At 36.7% G+C, this 19,565-nt stretch overlaps 2 protein-coding genes across 3 annotated transcripts in view; one reads left to right on the top strand and one right to left on the bottom strand.

Annotated features, from left to right (window-relative positions):
* On the top strand, positions 1-15,811 carry LOC107751927 (PDZ and LIM domain protein 3-like). 2 transcript variants are annotated; one of them, XM_016567704.1, is made up of 8 exons: positions 1-152; positions 3,744-3,919; positions 10,272-10,423; positions 10,820-10,904; positions 12,313-12,500; positions 14,026-14,153; positions 14,464-14,575; positions 14,725-15,811. In XM_016567704.1, exons 2-8 carry the CDS (start codon positions 3,827-3,829, stop codon positions 14,912-14,914), a joined length of 948 nt encoding a protein of 315 aa, XP_016423190.1. In that variant the 5' UTR covers positions 1-152; positions 3,744-3,826; the 3' UTR covers positions 14,915-15,811. The 2 variants fall into 2 exon arrangements, with proteins under 2 accessions (XP_016423190.1, XP_016423191.1); XM_016567705.1 differs by lacking the exon at positions 1-152 and adding an exon at positions 1,009-1,036.
* Positions 15,812-15,885: 74 nt separating this feature from the next.
* LOC107751929 (UPF0602 protein C4orf47 homolog) overlaps positions 15,886-19,565 on the bottom strand; it is a 12,798-nt gene continuing 9,118 nt past the window's right edge. The window contains exons 6-10 of the mRNA XM_016567706.1: positions 17,095-17,232; positions 16,935-17,010; positions 16,599-16,778; positions 16,304-16,476; positions 15,886-16,146 (exon numbers count right to left, since the gene is read on the bottom strand). Coding sequence (XP_016423192.1) covers positions 16,095-16,146; positions 16,304-16,476; positions 16,599-16,778; positions 16,935-17,010; positions 17,095-17,232 — 619 coding nt within the window. The 3' untranslated portion in view covers positions 15,886-16,094. The remainder of the gene's footprint in view (positions 16,147-16,303; positions 16,477-16,598; positions 16,779-16,934; positions 17,011-17,094; positions 17,233-19,565) is intronic.

The raw sequence follows: 19,565 nt of genomic DNA, 5'->3' as shown, positions 1-19,565 counted from the left end.
TCTCACACGCTCTTTTAAGCACTTGATAAATATATCTGGGAATAGAGCAGCAAACCCCAGTTAACATCCATGCCAATCTGCTCAAAGTTAAAGGCACAGTTTGCCCAAAATCATCATGTTGTTACAACCCCCTTGACTTTTGGAACACGAGGGTGAGTAAATGATAAACATTTAAATTTTTGGACGACCTTTCATTACTAGATGGGGTACATGATGTGACAGCTTGGAATAGAGAAAGATTGTCTGGTGTTAAGGTTTCCTATGTTTGATGTAGCTCAGGCCATGACAAACAGCCCATCCCTGGCACACCAAACAAGGAGCTGTTCAAGCCTACAATACAAGTGCTGTCAAGCTAGAATGTTTGGCTTTCAAATAAAGAGCACAGTGCTGCAGAGCCATGTAGAGTACAGTACGCTCCTCTCTGAAACTTTTCTTTGGAAACAAGTATCACATGCACGCATAGGCGGAAATCCCGGGGCCTATCTGAGGGTTGTCCCCCCTAAAAATATGATTAAAAACCACGCTGTGCATTGTAATTAACAATGTTTTATACTTTAAATAATTGTGTAAGTAGTAAAACAACACAAACGGGTTAAAAATGCTAATATATTAGTGGTATATTTGGTTACCATGAGAAAGTATTTGGACACTTAATCACAAATATATAACAAAATGTATGAACTGTGTATTAAACTACCTGCAATAAGCACAATATTTAAGTAAAACAAAAAGCTTTAAAAGTTATTATGGCAAAATTTAACGGGACGTTCAGAACGCGTTCTCGCGTTTTTTTTTTTTACAAAGTTGAAGTTAAACTTGAATTTTAGCTTGATTGCGTCATAAAAACTAGGCACTCCTGCGCACGCGTCTAAAAAATATAAAATATGTCCGTCTACCATGTTTACATTTGAAAACAATAAAAAGGAGCGCAGCGATTGTAAAACAACACAGGATCTCGAAATGCGTTTGTAAAAGTTGTTTGACACGGCATCTTAAAAACGTGGTGCGCATGCGCTAGACGCCGAAATCGTAGAAGGTAGCTATGTAGCGCGTTTACATGAAACTGGAAAAACGATTGAAAAGAAGCACAGTGGAACGCAAAAACGCGTTTTGTGTGAGCGATCTCTAACAAACGTTTGTTCTGTCAGATATCATTGGATAGTTAATGTGATGAACTGCACCTGTGGTGTAAACTTGAGAACTGACTTTATATGTGCTAAAAAAAAATCACCTGACATAACTGGTATAACAGTCATTGCAAAAAAAAATAAAAAATTGGCTCAGAAAAGTGAAGTTAGTTTGGAGAAAAGGTTGGTTTGATGTTTTATCTTCTAATGCAATGACATTCGTACATTTTAAAGGGATAGTTCACCCAAAAATTACAATTTCATTAATTACTCATCCTCATGTCGTTCCAAACCCGTAAGACCTTCGTTCATCTTCGTAACACAAATTAAGATATTTTTTGATGAAATCCGAGAGCTTTCTGACCCTCCATAGACAGCAAGGGTCCTACCACGTTCAAGGCCCAGAAAGGCACCAAGAACATCGACAAAATCGTGCATGTGACATCAGTGGTTCAACCGCAATTTTATGAAGCTATGATAATACTTTTTGTGTGCAAAAAAAAAACCAAAACAGAAATAACAACTTTATTCAACAATTATTCTCTCCTGAGTTACTATCTACCACCATTATCGAGAGTAACACAATGCACTATCAATAATGGCGGTAGATGGTAACTCAGGGGAGAAAAATAAAGTCGTTATTTTTGTTTTCTTTGCACACCAAAAGTATTCTCGTAGCTTTGTAAAATTACGGTTGAACCACTGATGTCACATTGACCATTTTAACGACTTTCTTACTACATTTCTGTGCCTTGACCGTGGTAGGACGCTTGCTGTCTATGGAGGGTCAGAGAGCTCTAGGATTTCATCAGAAATATCTTAATTTGTGTTCCGAAGAAGAACGAAGATCTTACGTTGAATGACATGAGGGTGAGTAATTAATGACAGAATTTTCTTTTTTGGGTAAACTATCCCTTTAAAGTGTGGTTTATGTGTCCAAAGTGTTTTTTGAAGCCACTTTATGCGTAATGTAACTCTGTGACATCTACACAGTAGGCTAGATAAATTAACTTTTTTTTTTTAATGAAATGAAATCCAAGCAGTTTTCAGTGTTCCCTTATGTGGCTGTGTTACTGAAATGGTTTACATTCCTGAGAGGTTTTAAAGAGCAACACATGCTGTGTTGATATGAAAATATGACATGATATCGTTCTGTTATTGTGCTCTGTAAATAGTTCGTAATCTGCTCATCAGCAGCAAAGGCTCTGACTCAACGCTCAGCCTCAACTTCATGATGGAGTAGTCTACTCCTCTCAGTCAGGCACAGTTGTCTGGCCGGAGGATAGGAAAGAAAAGTCTAGACAGCAGACAGGGTGATGACAGAGCAAAGGGAGTCACTGGTGGATGATTTTAGCAGTGGTGTAATGTAACGAAGTAATAATACTTCGTTACAGTACTTAAGTATATTTTGGGAGTATCTGTACTTTACTTGAGTTTTTATATTTCAGTCAACTTTTACTTTTACTCCACTACATTTCCTAATTAAAATGTACACTTTTACTCCGATACATTTCCCCGAAGCATATTCGTTACTTACTACAAAATAGTCAGAAGAACACGGACTGCAGGAAAGCAAGTTTGACGAATCAGTGGTCTGGCGTTTGCAAGTTAGACTCATGCTCATGTGCAAACAAATGCGCGCACAACCGCGGATGAATCATTTTCCATTCAAGTCGAGTCTGGCGTGTGCGATACAGTCTTTGATAATATGATAAGTGTTGTTGTAATGATGTGCGATCTGACATTATCAAGTAGGCTATATCACCAAATCACACCGAGTGCACGCACGTTGATTTATTAGTCTATTAAAACTCAGGAAAAACAAAACATTATTTATGCATCTGTAACTGCAGTTTAAATGCATCCATGTCCCCTCTGAGATACATTAAACTGTATAAATACATCTAAATGCTATTTCAGATGCAGATTCCAGAAATGTTTTCTTACGTTGGAATGAAAGACACTAAGTACCGGATGAAGTGCTTCATATTATTCTTACCCAAAAATACAAAATGGAAGAAAGAGTTAAAACTGAACACAATATTGCTACTCAAGCTGTGTATGAACATTTTATATATATATATATTATTTATTTGCTTCTTTTCCATTTTCCATTACTTGTACTTTTACTTTCAATACTTAAGTACATTTAAGATATAAAAAAAATACTTTTCGTACTTAAGTACAATAAATATCACATACTTTAAGACTTTTACTCAAGTAATATTCTAAACGGTGACTTCAACTTCTACCAAAGTCATTTTCTGCTAAGATATCTGTACTTTTACTTGAGTATGGATTTCAGATACTTTATACACCACTGGATTTTAGTTATCAAACCGCTAAGACTTATGGGAAAAGAGGATTAATCATAAAGGGTGTAAGGTTTGGATCTGAAGGAGGTGGGTAGAGAGTTTAAACCCTCAGTTTCTCAGTCAACCCTCTATGACCTCAGAGAGGTGTGGCATCCAGGCATCATCTTTCTTTCATTCACTCTACTAACCCCACACGCATGCTTAAAAGGGACTCAGAGACAGGCACTGACTTCCAATCGTGGATGGGTGAGCCATTCGTCCAGGGTAGAAGTGAGAGCTGATTATTCTTTTCTTACTGCAGATCTCTCCCCAATAAAAAAGAGACTGAACTGAGGAAGCAAGTTCAACTTTGAGAAAGAGGAGGCTAAAGAAAACAAGACAGATATGCCACAGAACGTGGTGCTGGACGGGCCAGCCCCTTGGGGATTTCGGCTTTCAGGAGGCAAAGATTTTAACCAGCCGCTGACCATAACTCGGGTAAGTGAATGCCTTTGGCTAAAGTCTGCTGCTTCACACATTCCACTCAGAGATAATGATGCTTTTGATGTGCTGGGTAACACTGCCGTGGGCATGAGAAACCAGAGGGGTGGATCATAAAACAACATTCCCAGGACCTCACTTTAGATGTAACTGAGGAGTGCATAGAGAAAGATTTCAGATAAATATTTTTTTTAGAGCCACAAATTCAAACTGACATTCATTTTTAGAAACATCTGTGGTTGTCGGAATCATTTCCCAATAGAGACTTTCTATGTTAGATATAATTACCCAGTTTTTATCTTCATGTCATTGTGATTTACTCTATTATTGCATTTTAAGAAATGAATACTTGTATTCACCAAGGATGCATTATATTTATCAAAAGTAAAAGACATTTAAAATGTTACAATTGTTTTATTCAAATAAATGCTGTTCTTTTGAACTTTAAGATGTTTTCCATAGAAATATTAGGCAGCACGACTCTTTTTAGTATTGATAATAAAAAGGAATATTTCTTGAGCATCAAATCAGCATATTATAATGATTTCTGAAGGATCACGTGACACTGAAGACTGGAGCAATGATGCTGAAAATTTAGATTTACCATCACAGGAAAAATGTGCATTTAAAAAATATTCTGAAATAGACAGAAAATGGTTTCAAATTGTAATAATATTTCACAATATTACTGCTTTTACTGTATTTTTCAAATGTAGCCTTTTTGGTGAGCATAAGAGACTTCTTTCAAAAACATCTTCAAAAAATCTTACCAACCCCAAACTTTTGAATAGTGTATATATGATTTGAATATCATAATTTCAGTCTCCTGTATTAGTCTCTCCAGATGTCTAACGCTGTAATTAATTAGCCAAACTGATAACATTACAGATTTCATAATAAAAATAGCATACTACCTCCCATCGCATCATGGTGTTTTTGAATTTGAAAACACAGATTATTCACAGCTCATATCAGTCATAAATGTGGCTATGTATTACGGCTGTAACCAAAAGTGTATATTACGTGAACTGCATTTTCTCTTCCAGTTACTAACATGCTCACAAAAAGTCAGGGACACACACACACACACACACACACACAGAGAGTCTAGTCTAACGCCTGGCTCCGGAGGGGTCTCTACACCTGTTGTCTGAATGAATCGCAAAGCTCTTAGTCCAATAGTATTTTAAACAGCTGATGAAGTCTGAACACTTGTGGTAACAGAAGAGGTCAAAGGTTAACTGAGCACTCGGTGATGTGTGAGATGAACTGGACAATCTCTTTAATTTAAGCAATTATCTCAGCCTCATCTCAAGCCTCATATCCACTCATATTGCTCCTTACATAATCCTTCCTTACAGATGGTGGTGAAAGTGCCCCATTTCATAGATAAAGTTATTTTGAACTGAATAAGAGGCAGGTACAATGGCATGCTAGATTTATGCTCAGCAACTGCAAAGTTTGTGTATTTTGGTGAAGGCTAAGAGGGTCGTAAGGCTCCACCTGACTAAACTATGAATTTCCCTTATACAGAAAGACACTGCAAACTGCCTCCTCTAACTAATTCGGTATCTTTCCTAAGAACTCTTTTATGGAGTTTGACTGAAAGCTATGTAATAATGTACCTACAAAACAGCTACATATTGACTTTCGTGTCTGAGCAGCTCTAGGAAGTGCAGCATTCTGATGGGTGGAATGTAGCGATATTAGTAGCTCAGTCATCAACAGCAGCTCTTTGATCGTGACATTCAAGTATATTCTTAGTGAAAAGCCGGTTCTGACATTCGCCATAAATTGTGGAAAAAACGCAGCAGAGAACAGACAGGTCGTCGTAAAAATGATACTTCCCATACTCCCTGATTAGAAGCAGAACAGCAGGTCTTACAAAATAGGAATTGCCCTAACAGGAAAAATTGTGGTGCTACCACAGTACAGTGATTTACTGGTATCAGATGGTATAATAGTATTTTAATGATTACCTTATTCATATACAATGATACTTCAAGATTCTTCAAAGAATACTGTGGTATTACCAATAAACATGTCTAAAAGGTATATTTTTCTGGTGCAGCACTGGTTTTGGCCACATTAGGGAAATAGAAACTTCTAGGTGTACAACTTAGACTTGAAGTCTCAGCTGAAAAGAATGATGTCATTTTTAAATTAAACCAATCATGTTTATTTAACATTCCTAGCTAATGACTTCCTTGCAGAATCCAAGTAAAAATGACACTGGATTTGATTTCAAACAAAAACAATCAAATCCACTCAAACATAAATTAAATGGTTTATTTTGGTGTATGCTTGTGCCAGAACCTGAAAGCTAAATACAGTGGGTAGAGAAAAGTTATAAGTTACACTGAGTAAATAGAGCTGGATAAAACAACAACTGTGATTATTTTAAAGGGGGGTGATTCTTTTCTATACCCACTGTACATCACGCCTTTAAGCAGAGAAATACTGATGACTAATGCAGAATGTGTGTGGTTTCTTTGTAAAACCGCTGTCTGTAATCATACACGTATTGATGCCAGCAAGGTGGTCTTTCCTCATACTATGAGCCCTGATGTTCTTATTCCAGTAACATTAGGCTTCATCGATGCGGGCATGCCAGCACAGATGGGGCTTTTTATGAGAAGCAAAATCAGACCTTCTAAATTATACTGTTGAATTAAAAATGTAAATGACTGTAATATATCTAAATCCAGTCACTGAGCAGACTCCTTTAACAAATCATTAATTTCAGGGACAGTCCCTCTGGACCAACCTGGATTTAGTGCTTTGCTCAAGGGCATGATGGGGATAGTTTACGGTTGAGCGTCAACCTTGAGCTTTAGCCACTTCACCCAAAAATTACAATTCTGTCATTTACTCAACCTCATGTTGGTTTTTGTGTAGGTCTACTCACCCTTATGTTAGCAGAATACCTAACAATTAAAATTTACTTACCTTATGTTGTTCCGAACCCATATGATTTTCTTTCATGTATGGAACACAAAAGAAAATACTTAAAAAATATCTACTTTAAAAATAAAGGTTCAAAGCAGTGATGTCATGGAAAAACTATTTTTGGTTCCCCACAAAACCGTTCAGTTTACAGTTCTTTTTTTCTGTTCCATTTTTTTTCTTAGAGTGAAGAACTATTTTAGTAATCTAAAAAAACTTTTTCCACAATGTTTTGTGCATTGAAAGGTTCCATGGATGTTAAAGGTTCTTCATGGAACCGTAGATGCCAATAAAGAACCTTTATTTTTAAGAGTGTACAATAAAAGTCAATGAGGTCTGATGTTGTTTTGGACCCAGTTCATTATATGGACAAAACATTCTTCAGAATATCATGGGGGTTTTTTCACCAAAGAAAGAAAATCACGCAGGTCTGGAACAACATAAGGACAAATAAATTTGAACTTTTAGGTGAACTATCCCTTGATTTATTCTGCCTGATGTTGCTCCGCACATAATGTCTAATGTTCAGCATGCCCTTACATGCTTCTCTTGTGGGTTTGTGTGTCACTTGGGGATTTTTCTGCACAGGTGCTGCATAGCTTACAAAACCCGAATTGTTATATTCATGTTTCAGTTTATACTGACGCTTGGATACCAGTCACTCGATGGTTTCATCTCAGTTCATAGCTCCTTTTCTTTCCATCTATTAAACAGAGCGTGAGCCAAACACATCCCTCGTGTGTTTGCTTGATTAGTGTCAAGGGAACAATCTCATTTTTATTGTGTCCATTCAGAGACATTTGGATGCTTATTTCTTTGCAGTAACCCTCGATTTATACAGACGCCCCCATAATGGATGTCTACAGGGGAAATAAGGCCTAGTTTTCATTTGTTGAATTAAATATAGCCAGGGATCGGTGTCTCTTATATGAAGTCATTAAAAATGTATTTTGAGATGTATTCACTCTAGAAGATACGGGTGGACAAAGGTGATTTTGTTGTGTACACAAAGTGAGAAAGGCAGCAGGAAGTGAGATATTACAGCGCGACTGTTATTTGACAGGAAACAGAGCTGCTAGCTTCATCAGTCAATAAATTATGCGTTAGGAATAAAACCTCACAAATCGTAATGACATTAAACACTGATGATGGAAAACTAAAACCCTCTGGTCTTAAATAACTGGCATGACTTGACCTGGTATAAATCTTCCTCTCTTGAGAGGTGGACTTAACTAGGAGAAGGTCAGCGGTGTTGGGATATACAGTAATAGAGCAGCTCAGAGTCAGGACACAGGTAGAACGAGGCCTGCACACAGGATGAGGTGATGAGATAAATGACTAGGGGGATGAAGAGAATACCTAAGAAAATGAGCCCGGCAGTGATGAGAGGAATAAGGGATGATGTCAGACTCCATTAATGAAAGAGAGGATGATGGAAAGAGAGGGCAGAGAAACACCGGGCGGCAGGCTGAATGCCAGAGCAGTCAGATCATCAACCGCCAATAGACCTGACTCTGCTCCCCTGGAGGGCTATACCCAGTCTTGACTGGCACATCCACGACGAGCTATTTTTAGTCCACTTCTAAACCACAGTGGGTCAACAGATTGTTTCTACCCCTGTCACTTTCTGTTTATGTATAAACTGCTCCATAGTTTGCTGCAAAGTTGTAGTGACTTTGAAAGAAGGCTCCTAAGAATCTGATTTTTTTATTCAAATCTTTGTTTCTTCTATAAAGATGCTGAAGCATATTAAGCAGGTAACTATTCAGAACTTTTGTCCAGAGTGACTTAGATCACAATGAGTCCTATTTTAGCAACCTTTGGCTTTCTTGCCCCGAGCAGACATGATGCAAAACCACTCCCATTTACATTGAATGTCATTGGTATATAAGGGCCATTCACATAGAGTGCTTATTTGTGTTTCAAAAACAAGATGATGAAGGGCAGTGGAATTTAACAACTTTTTTTTACATGAGTGCTGTGGTTTTGGAAAGCAGCGCTTCATGAGCAAGATTCTGAAAAAGACAGATATCTGTCTAATGCATATTCACATAGAAACACAATGGAAAAGCAACACAGTAAAATTCAAAAAATGCTTTCTAGGTGAACAGCCTGTAAGCATTTTCACATATTTAAAACTAAAGTCCAAGAAAGGTTTTCTTTGTATTTATGGTGGCTTCTTATGGTTTTGAAAACTTTTATACTACTTTTGAGAAAAGCTTCAAGACTGTAAAATCATGTAGTAAACCATCAAGTAAAAAAAAAAGGTGGGTCAACAGATTGTTTCTACCCCTGTCACTTTCTGTTTATGTATAAACTGCTCCATAGTTTGCTGCAAAGTTGTAGTGACTTTGAAAGAAGGCTCCTAAGAATCTGATTTTTTTATTCAAATCTTTGTTTCTTCTATAAAGATGCTGAAGCATATTAAGCAGGTAACTATTCAGAACTTTTGTCCAGAGTGACTTAGATCACAATGAGTCCTATTTTAGCAACCTTTGGCTTTCTTGCCCCGAGCAGACATGATGCAAAACCACTCCCATTTACATTGAATGTCATTGGTATATAAGGGCCATTCACATAGAGTGCTTATTTGTGTTTCAAAAACAAGATGATGCAGGGCAGTGGAATTTAACAACTTTTTTTTACATGAGTGCTGTGGTTTTGGAAAGCAGCGCTTCATGAGCAAGATTCTGAAAAAGACAGATATCTGTCTAATGCATATTCACATAGAAACACAATGGAAAAGCAACACAGTAAAATTCAAAAAATGCTTTCTAGGTGAACAGCCTGTAAGCATTTTCACATATTTAAAACTAAAGTCCAAGAAAGGTTTTCTTTGTATTTATGGTGGCTTCTTATGGTTTTGAAAACTTTTATACTACTTTTGAGAAAAGCTTCAAGACTGTAAAATCATGTAGTAAACCATCAAGTAAAAAAAAAAAGAGAAAAAAAACATTATACTTATACATGTGAATGTACAAACAAAAATTAAGGTAAAAAGTATTTTGTGTTATTTATTTAAATTTTTTTGAATTATTTATTTTTTGAATGAGCTTTTATTTTATATTTTCAGTTCATGCTTTTGTCATTTCTATTTAATTTTAATTAATCTTTACTCGTTTAGTTTAAGTAATTTATTACTTCAGCTTAGACTTATTTCAGTTAGTTGTCAAGGCAACATTTGAAAGTTTAGATTTTTCCATTTTTAAATATTTATATTCTATTTCAGCTTTATTTCAGTTACTACGCATTTAGAAAAACACTGATTCTTAATACCGAAATGAAAAACATGCTCATTATAAAAGGTGTATTCAAGTCATTGTGCATGGCATTTTTAATGTATTTTTGAATAAATTAATAGACGTGACAAAAGATGAGCATCAAGTCTGGTTCTTGTTTTCAGGTGACACCAGGCAGTACGGCATCTCGGGTCAACCTGTGTCCAGGAGACATCATCCTGGCTATCCAGGGAGCGTCCACTGAGGGTATGACTCACGCTGAAGCTCAGAACAAGATCAAAGACTCCACCAATCAGCTTTTCCTCAAGATAGAGAGGTACCATGAGCTTTTCTCATTAAAGGATAGTGTTACAAACAGGGTTAATCGTCTTTCAACAACTTTATATCATGTTCTCTCACCTCCTTTTAAAGGTACAGCCAGAGAGAGCACTGTAAGAATTTGCCTTTACCCCTTGCTATGAAAGTGTCCATCAGTACCCACAGAGCCTTATTTACAACAACGATGAATGTGTCTTTCCTCTGTGATTAATACCCTTCCATAAACCATCTGGCTTGTACATGTCAGTCTGTTGACGTTACTTTACTATCTAGAAGCGTTCATGGCCCTAGTGCACAGTAATGATGACCCCCCCTTATTGCTCTTTGATCTTTTTTATGATTTCACAGGAGGCGAGTACATCATGTCTAACTGTGTGCATTAAATGTGTTGCAGGACAGAAACTAAAATGTGGTCACCTCAGGTTATAGAAGAAGGGAAAGTGAACCCATTCAAAATCAATTTGGAGGCAGAGAAGCAAGTAAGTGTAACGGAAGAGAAAAACAAATGAACATCTCTATATTTTTTATCTGCTTATAATATGCAGCAAGAAAATTTATATTATTATTATTTTTATTTTTTAGAAACATAAGTGCATGAGGCATATTAAAGGGATACTTTCACCCCAAAATAAAAATCCTCTCATCATTTATTCATCCTCATGCAGTCTCATTTCTTTCTTCTGTGGAACACGAATAATTTCTCTTTTTTTTTAAATAATCCATAATAATCTGTGAATCCATATTAAGCAGATGGATGGGATGACACTTTAAAAAGCACTCAAAATGAACCCAAAGGTGATCCATATGACCCCAATTGATGAATCAATTTCTAACGAAACGATAGGTGTGTGTGGAAAAAAAAAATATATATTGTGAAACTCTTACATCAATACTAATACTACTTTAATACAGCCATACATCAACAATAGAATACTAATATTAATATCAATGAAACTCCGTCATGCATCGCTTCTTGTGAGTTTCACAATGCACTTCATGCTTCACAACAAGCTGATGTTAGCACCATGCATGAACTCATGAACCTGCGCTTGACAGTCGGCTAGAAGAAATGATTCGTATTTAAAAAAAATTTTAATATTTTTCTCACCTATCGTATCGCTTTGTAAAATATTGATTCATCAACCGGGGTCATATGGATTACCATTGTGTTTGTTTTGAGAGCTTTTTAAAGCATCATCCCATCCACTTGCATTATATGGACTCACAGAGATGGATTATTTTTCTAAAAAATGTTGTTTGTAAATGATGAGAGGATTTTCATTTTTGGGTGGAGTAGCCCTTCATAAATTGTGCAAAGCTGCTAATTTTTGTTTGATCTATCCTTGTCCAACACAATACGCCTTAAAGGAAGCGTTCACTAAGAAATGGGAATTTGCTTAAACCACTGGATCCTCTGCAGTGAATGGGTGCTGTCAGAACGAGAGTTCAAACAGCTGATAAAAAAACATAATTCACAAGTAATCCACCTGATACAAGTGCCTGTTTGTAAGAAATATAAGAGAGACACACATTTCTCTCCTGATTCAGACATTTTTTCCCCCACTGGAACCAATATTATGGAAAGAGGACTTGCATTTTAGCTTGAAAGAACTGGTTTGAAGTTAAAAATGTTAATTGACTGGAGTCGTGTGGATTATACTCTGCTGGGGATCCGTTGGTGAGCAAGTGTTGTAATAAAGAAAGAAAGAAAAGAAAAAGAATGTGACAGCTTGAAAAACAAAATGATAGTTCAGAAAAGTTTAAATGAGTTAAAGTGTATGCAGCATCTTCAGGTAACAAAATGACATCTGCAGAATGTGGTATGCAAATGTGGTGCTTGTGTGGAGCTTTGAGTATGTAGTGTGTCCATCTGTCATATACACGCAGGAGTGTAAACCTATTGGCACAGGTCATAACAGAAGAGCACAGCCCTTTGTGGCTGCCGCCAGTCTGGATGACAAAACGCAGGTGGTGAGCTCCACCTACAACACTCCCATAGGCCTCTACTCTCAAGATAACATCCAGGATGCCCTGCAAGGACAGATCCAGGGTCTGGTGCATGAAACGCCTGAGGGGTGAGTGCCAACATTGATCACCCCAACCGTATGGACTAAGATACTTCTCTCTGCTTGCTGTAGACCGGCTGCCCACTTACCACTAACAGACACTCTGATCCTCCAGAAGTCCTCACAAGTCTTCCTGCAGCCTAAGCATTTGGATAGAGAATTATGATGGAAAGAAGTTGATTGGGTTCTGTTAGAGATAAGAAAGGGCAACCCCTTATCTAATACTTTTGTACTAGTATATTATAGCAGAACACATATTCACATTTGAACCTGCAGTGTTGGATCTTGGAGGACTTCTGCTCTTTTACCTTTAACCTCTTAACTGTCTATTCACATCTTCGCTCTTATGTCTTACAGGACATTGATTACTTCGAACACAAGTTTAATGTCAGACCAAAGCCCTTCACATCTGCAAGCCAAAAGAGGTCATTAGACAAAAGCACCTTACATTATAGCATTATACTCAGCAGACAATGTCTCAAATAGACTGCAGCAGGCTCAGATGTCCACTGTAGTCAGGCAGGCCTTGCCCAGGTAAGCAGAGCTTTGTTTCCATCACGCTGGCTTTACACCACCTTACAAACCTACTAGCTTTGGCTTTACACCACCTTACAAACCTACTAGCTTGTGCTAATACAGTAAGCATAGCTGAGTAAGGACCTGATAGATTAAAGAAATGGGGTTCCTAAAGATGGAAAACCTCAAAATACTTTGGGGAAAAAAAGGAAATATTGCAAATGTGCACTCTTAAAAATAAAGGTTCTTTAATGGCATCTGTGGTTCCAGATCCAGACATCCAAACTTTCCATTGGACAGAAGGTTCTTTATAGTGGAAAAAAGGTTCTTTAGATTTTTCAAATGTTCTTCACACTAAGAAAAAAAGAGGATCTTTTACAAACTGTTCACTGAATGCTCTTTGGGAACCCAAAACAGTTCTTTCAGTGGCATCACTGTGAAAATCCCCTTTTTGGAAACTTTCTTTTCAAGACTGTAGGCTAGGCCTGGAAAAAAACATTGAAATTACAGTAATTAAATATAAGTAATGAAACTTCTATGTAGGGAATATAGGTTTCTGGTCAATATGCTATGAAACAGAAATAAATACGACAAAAAAAGTTTGTTTACTTTATTTACAATGAAAGGCTATGGGGCAAGGCGCACATTTAATAATGTTTCATGTAAAAAAGGGTTATACATTAATGTAAAAATAAATAAATGCACACAAGACAAACATAGGTTTATATGAGACTAGTTTCAAAACTAGAATTAAAATTGAAATCTGAAAATTAGTAGTCGCTTTGGATAAAAGCGTCTGCTAAATGACTAAATGTAAATGTAAAACCTGTTATGACCATGTAAAGCCAGAAAACACAAAATATTTTTTTTTATACCAATGAAAATTCTAAACAGTTTACTTAACCATCATCTAATATTCATAATGTGTCTTCTTGAGCACTGCCAAACTTTTATATGACACAATTTTTTTTTTCTTAATGGACAAACATTCCGGACTTCTGCCTTTATCTGTTTTCAGCCCTAAACCCCTGACGTCTATTGAAGACTCTCATGTGTACCGTATGCTCCAGGAGAACCAAGAGCAGCCACATGAACCACGTCAGTCTGGATCGTTTAAGGCCCTGCAAGACTTTGTGGAGAGTGATGGTGAGCTGCCTTTATCTGTTATTTGGGGCAATTCGACTTCATAAGACAGAAATTACAGCTTGCTGCACTGATGAAGATGTCAGTTTAAATGTCAGCAAGTTTTCTGGTGAACTAAAAGTGCACTTGAGGAGTAATAGTTTTGCAGGCTCTATTTGACTTTAGCTGCCCTCACTATCCTCAACAATCCTGCTAATGACGTCAGTCAGGGCCCGCTGTTCTCTTAATAGTTTGGATTCAGTATGAGAGAGCATTTCATATTGCATATTTCATATTTCATAAGTGGATCTGAGACTCCTTATTCCTCTGACAGGCACAAGGCCTATGGTGACTAGAAGTGTAAAAGCCCCAGTGACAAAGCCCCAAGCCGCCACATCCTCACTGCAGAAGCTGCCTCTCTGTGATAAATGTGGCACTGGCATTGTGTGAGTACAGCATTCAGCATGAGACCATACGGATTGTGTCTTCTTTGAGAATATAGTACCAATTTTCATGAAAATTGTTCTACACTGAATAGTGTTCATGCATTTTAACAACTTCATTAAATCAAAGTTTTTCTACAATTGGCTCACAGTGGACCGGTGGTGAAAGCTCGGGACAAGTACCGCCATCCAGCCTGTTTCGTGTGCTCAGACTGTGGCTTGAACTTGAAGCAGAAGGGCTACTTTTTCGTGGAGGGACAGATGTACTGTGAAGCGCATGCTCGAATGCGAATGACCCCACCTGAGGGACATGATCTAGTTACTGTATATCCTACTGCTTAGAGGGACGGACAGTTGAAATTAGACAACTGGTATTGTTTGCTTCTTGATATTCCGTTATTCATTTCTTCATTTTTGTTTATAAAGGGAAATACAAGGCCAATTTAAAGCAGTATACACCTGGCATTAACACATTTTTAGTGATTGAATCATTACCACATTACTGTTTACACCTGGTATTAACATGCATTAGGCATTGCTTCACTGTGGTTCAGGATGCATTCTGGATGGATTAATTTAAATGCAATGTTTCTGACTACCCCTGTATGGTTCACTGATACAATTTCAAAACGTTTTAGAACCCACAAAGCACTTTGAGCACTGAAAACCTGTGATCTGATTACAAAAAACAGATGTTAATGCCAGGTGTAAAAGGGATTGAAACGCTTTCTTAAGGCCTTAATCTAGTTCTTGTTGAAAAGCTGTTAGTCAACTCTCTCATTTTTCACATATTAGCCTTCTGTGCAGAGCCAATCCTAAATTTAGACACAAACTAATCCCTTTAGGTTTCAGTTATTCTCAAAATATGAAAGAAGAGGAATTTTGCTTTCAATACAGGTTCAAATATGCCATCATCTATGTACAACGTATTTGGTAATACACACAAACTGTTTGATGGGGGGGAGGGGGTGGGTGGGGTCACACTTGCACAGTAAAACAAAAAAAATGCAATGCAATCTGCTTCCCAGTACAAATTTTTTTTTTTTTTTTGCAGTTTGTTTATATCATTTCTATGAATATTATTTGTGCTGCATTGTTTTTTTTTAAATCTCATGTTTCTAAATGAACTTAAAGGCATAGTTCACACAAAATAGAAAACTCTGTCGACATATGCTCAACTATTCCTTTAAGGCCACCTTTACACATAAGATGAAAGGTTTTAACCATAGAAAAAAAAAACAAAAAAAAAAGAATGACATAAATGCTGCAAAAACTTGTGAACTTTAAGAATTGACCAACACCTTGCTGGTGAAACACACAATATGTATTTTTAATGCTTAATAACTTGTGGTTTTAGACAAAAGTGTTTTTTCCCCTGGGGTAGTATTAAGTATAAGATCTCTTAAAAGAGTTCATCTTTATCAATTAAGAGAATTATATAAATTCAATTCAAAATTGCAGCTTTTTAATCTAAAGACCAATATATAACATTCATTTATTCACCTGAAGACATCACAAGTTCTCAATATGCCATCACAGAGGGGATTCGATTATAGTTTGTGGAATTCACAGCCCTGTAAAATAAAGAAAGTTACATTACTGTGAGCCTGTAGTGTCTTTCCCTGTGGAATTTATTCAGCAGCTGATATGACTGATTATTGTGCAAAGCATTAAGCACTGATTGGAGTGTAATATGAGTGTCTTGGTGCTAGTTCCTGGAGCCCAGCTTACTTTTTAACGTTGAGACTGATGATGCTCTTGACAGGTGTGCTCTTTGGACCAGGGGAGGGGTGAAATATTTTTACTTCCTTATTTGTCATTGCTGATTTGGTCTTTTTGGTACCGTAGGGTTCTGCAGAGTAGGTGGGGTAGGAGTCAAATGTTCCTGCTTTCATGCCTCCAGTCTGCACAAAAAAAAGAATAAAATAAATATGCCACAAAATGTTCCAAGATGGCAACTTAATACAGCTCTTTCCATATACACTTCTTGAACATTTTTACACTGTGTTTGATCTCCTTTACTTACCTTTTTACTTGGCGAACTTGGTTTGAAGGGCACCGTAATGTGCCTTTTCTCCCCTGTCTTCTTTGGAGGTTGTAGAGGTTTGTCAAATTTGTAAGGATTGCTGTTAAAGCATTCAACTGGATGAAGGTTCAAACGAAACGCTCCCCCTTTTAGCATGGATTTGTGTGCCATGATCTCACGCTGGTAAACAAATGATCTCTCTCATTAGAGAAAGAGAACACAGTCATCTGCTTGCATAGAATTATACTGTCAGGTACTCAGAGGACGCCTTATCTTGATTAAAACAAGGACCCGGGAGTCCGATTAAAAATCTCATTTATGTAGACCTAAAAATACCTTTAGCATTTCCTTGGCTCTGTCATAGGGGTCTGAGGAATGGGACACCATCTTGGAGAGGGTGACGTCAGGATAGCTATTAGAGTGCAAGGACAAATCAATACGTCTGACAGAAAAACCACAGAAACTTGAATATTAAAGGATAATGTAATTTGCTTGCCTGTAACCACTTCCTTTCTTGGGTGGATTGGTGTAGAAGTTTTTTCCAGGTGATTTGTTTGGTTTCCTTGGATTCTGTAGGGCACTCATTGCTTGAATGGGGCCTCCAAATGTCCCATAATGGCTGCCCACTCCACATCTACCAATCAGAGAAAACTATTAAGCAACTGTAAAGACTGAAAAGCTGTAATCTGCATGGCAGTTTTATTTCTGGTATTTTTCTGGTTTTATTTCTTGCCCTTTGGGCAAGTTATTTATTTTTCATTGGCTCAAGTTAAAAAATATAGATGTGAATCATTACCCTAAATTTTTTTAATTGGATGAATGAAAATTTTTTCAGTGCGTTTTCAGGTCAACAAACCTCATTAAAAATCACAAAGCGTATTCCTTTCTCGAAAAAAAATCTTTTTCATGTCTTCAGATTTTCATAGACCATGCCAACCAATGCCTACCTCTCACACTAATGAAATATCCTTGAACCAAATACATCTCAGGTGCAACTTTGTTCTCCTTGGTGTAAAGACTGAATATATCTCTCTGGATAATCTTTGCAAAAGTACACCGGTCAATAAAGCTTTTAAACACCTTATAAATGAAAATTCTATCATTATTTACTCACCCTTATGTCGTTCAAACCTGTATGAATTTGTTTCTTCTGTTGAACAAGATATTTTGAGAAATGTTTGAGTCATTAATCCTCCAGACACTGAATAATCTACAGCCTGAGAAGATGCAAATTATCATCATAAATGTAGATAGATGCCTGTTGCTATGATGTGAGGCCTTGCAAGCATATAGGGTTTACTCACATGCACAAACATAAGTGTCAATTCACTTCCTTACTATAAAATTAGCAGCGCAAGATCAACTTACAAACAGTAAATAAAGTCATATAAGCAGTTTGATGTTTTATCATAGCCTTATCCTCTATAATAAACTCAAATGATACATAACACACCTATAAACTACATACATTTTTAGCCCAAATAAATGCATCAGTCAATTTAACGCAGCTGAATGGATTCAGTAGAAATTGGCACACAAACAAAACCACAAAGAGCTCATCTAAAAGGAAAAGGTTTTTCTCTGTAGAAAGCAAACATGACTAATAGAGAAAATAGTGTACTATCACACCTCCTTAAAGAAGTGCAATCCTTTCTCATGCTCCAAAGAAAATTACAAAAATTACAGCCCTCGATACATGAGTGTAATACTACACTGTCCTCTGTGAATGAATGACTTCTCATTGTCTTCTGTGAATGAATGATTTCTCTAAGAACCAGTTGTGTATGATAAATAATAAAGTACATTTGTAAAGTTGACATATTAGAAACCGCTCCAGAGGAAAAGACTTAAAATAAGCAGGAGCATAGGGCAGGAGGAAAGGAAGAGGGATGCCAGAGTGAATATACACACTATATGCCTGCCAGATGAACAGAAGTGATGCAAAGAGCGTCTGACCTATTTATGAAACTGGCAAGAGAGCAGCAAAGAAACATCAAAATACTTCAAAGGCTTCTTTTTAATGCCTCGTTGTGACTAAGTAGGGAAACATCTACATATACACATACACTCTCTCTAATGTTCGTAAATAGTCTTCATTTCAAAGACCTCTTGGCAATATTTTGTGATATAAGATGAAAATGTGTTGGGCTGAGCGACAGAGGGACATGAAAGATGGATAGTGTGGCAGATGTCAGGGTTCTGATGATGAAATTCAGAATATGAGCATAATGAATAAGCATCAAGATTTTTTAAAATAAATTTAAATCAAATTAAACATTATATATTATATATTTTATTATAAATATTTTGTATTTCAGTGCAAGTTTTTTTGCACATATTCATACATAGGTCATTTATTTGTTGGTCATTAAAATGAATGAAGTTTTCAAGTGTTTTCAAACTGCATATTCAATCAGTATCAGGTGGTCTGATTTATACCATCAAAAAGAATCAGACAATTAGACAGGAGGGGGCATCTGATCGTAAAACAAGCCACCGTTTGTTTTTCAAATGACAATTAGGGGCTGATAAAACTGAAATCAATAACAGCACAATGATGAAGCAGCATGCAGAAGAGCGGTTACAGCAAAGGCATTTATAGCAGCAAGAACTGCAACTGTTTTGTTTGTCAAATAACACTTTCAACAAAATCTAATAGTGTAATTTTGATTATGGTGCACATTCTGATGAAGCATAGTATGTGTCATGGCGTTGTTTTGTAAGGGATGGAAGCTAAAACTACACTGAAACTAAACCTTTCTGTTAAGAAAAAAAAATGTAATCTGTTTAAGCACTATGTAAACAAAAAACAAAACAACAATGTAATAATAACAAAATAAGAATGTAATGATGATGATAATAATAATAATAATATAACCCCCCTTTTTAAATATATAATGTGCCAAAATGAAGAAACATGGCAAATCATCAATTACAGAACTTTAAATAGCAATATCTGACAAAGGA

Source organism: Sinocyclocheilus rhinocerous, unplaced genomic scaffold (genome assembly GCF_001515625.1).
Source record: "Sinocyclocheilus rhinocerous isolate Xijiao unplaced genomic scaffold, SAMN03320098_v1.1 scaffold662, whole genome shotgun sequence".
NCBI lineage: Eukaryota > Metazoa > Chordata > Actinopteri > Cypriniformes > Cyprinidae > Sinocyclocheilus > Sinocyclocheilus rhinocerous.
The sequence above is the reverse complement of the archived record's forward strand: the minus strand, read 5'-3'. Positions and strand labels throughout refer to the sequence as shown.

Excerpts from the sequence above, each read along its gene's own strand:
- LOC107751927 (XM_016567704.1), top strand. The coding sequence starts at position 3,827 with ATGCCACAGAACGTGGTGCTGGACGGGCCAGCCCCTTGGGGATTTCGG. Across the intron at positions 10,905-12,312 it reads ATTTGGAGGCAGAGAAGCAA|GAGTGTAAACCTATTGGCAC; the intron begins GTAAGTGTAACG and ends ATATACACGCAG. Across the intron at positions 12,501-14,025 it reads GTGCATGAAACGCCTGAGGG|CCCTAAACCCCTGACGTCTA; the intron begins GTGAGTGCCAAC and ends ATCTGTTTTCAG.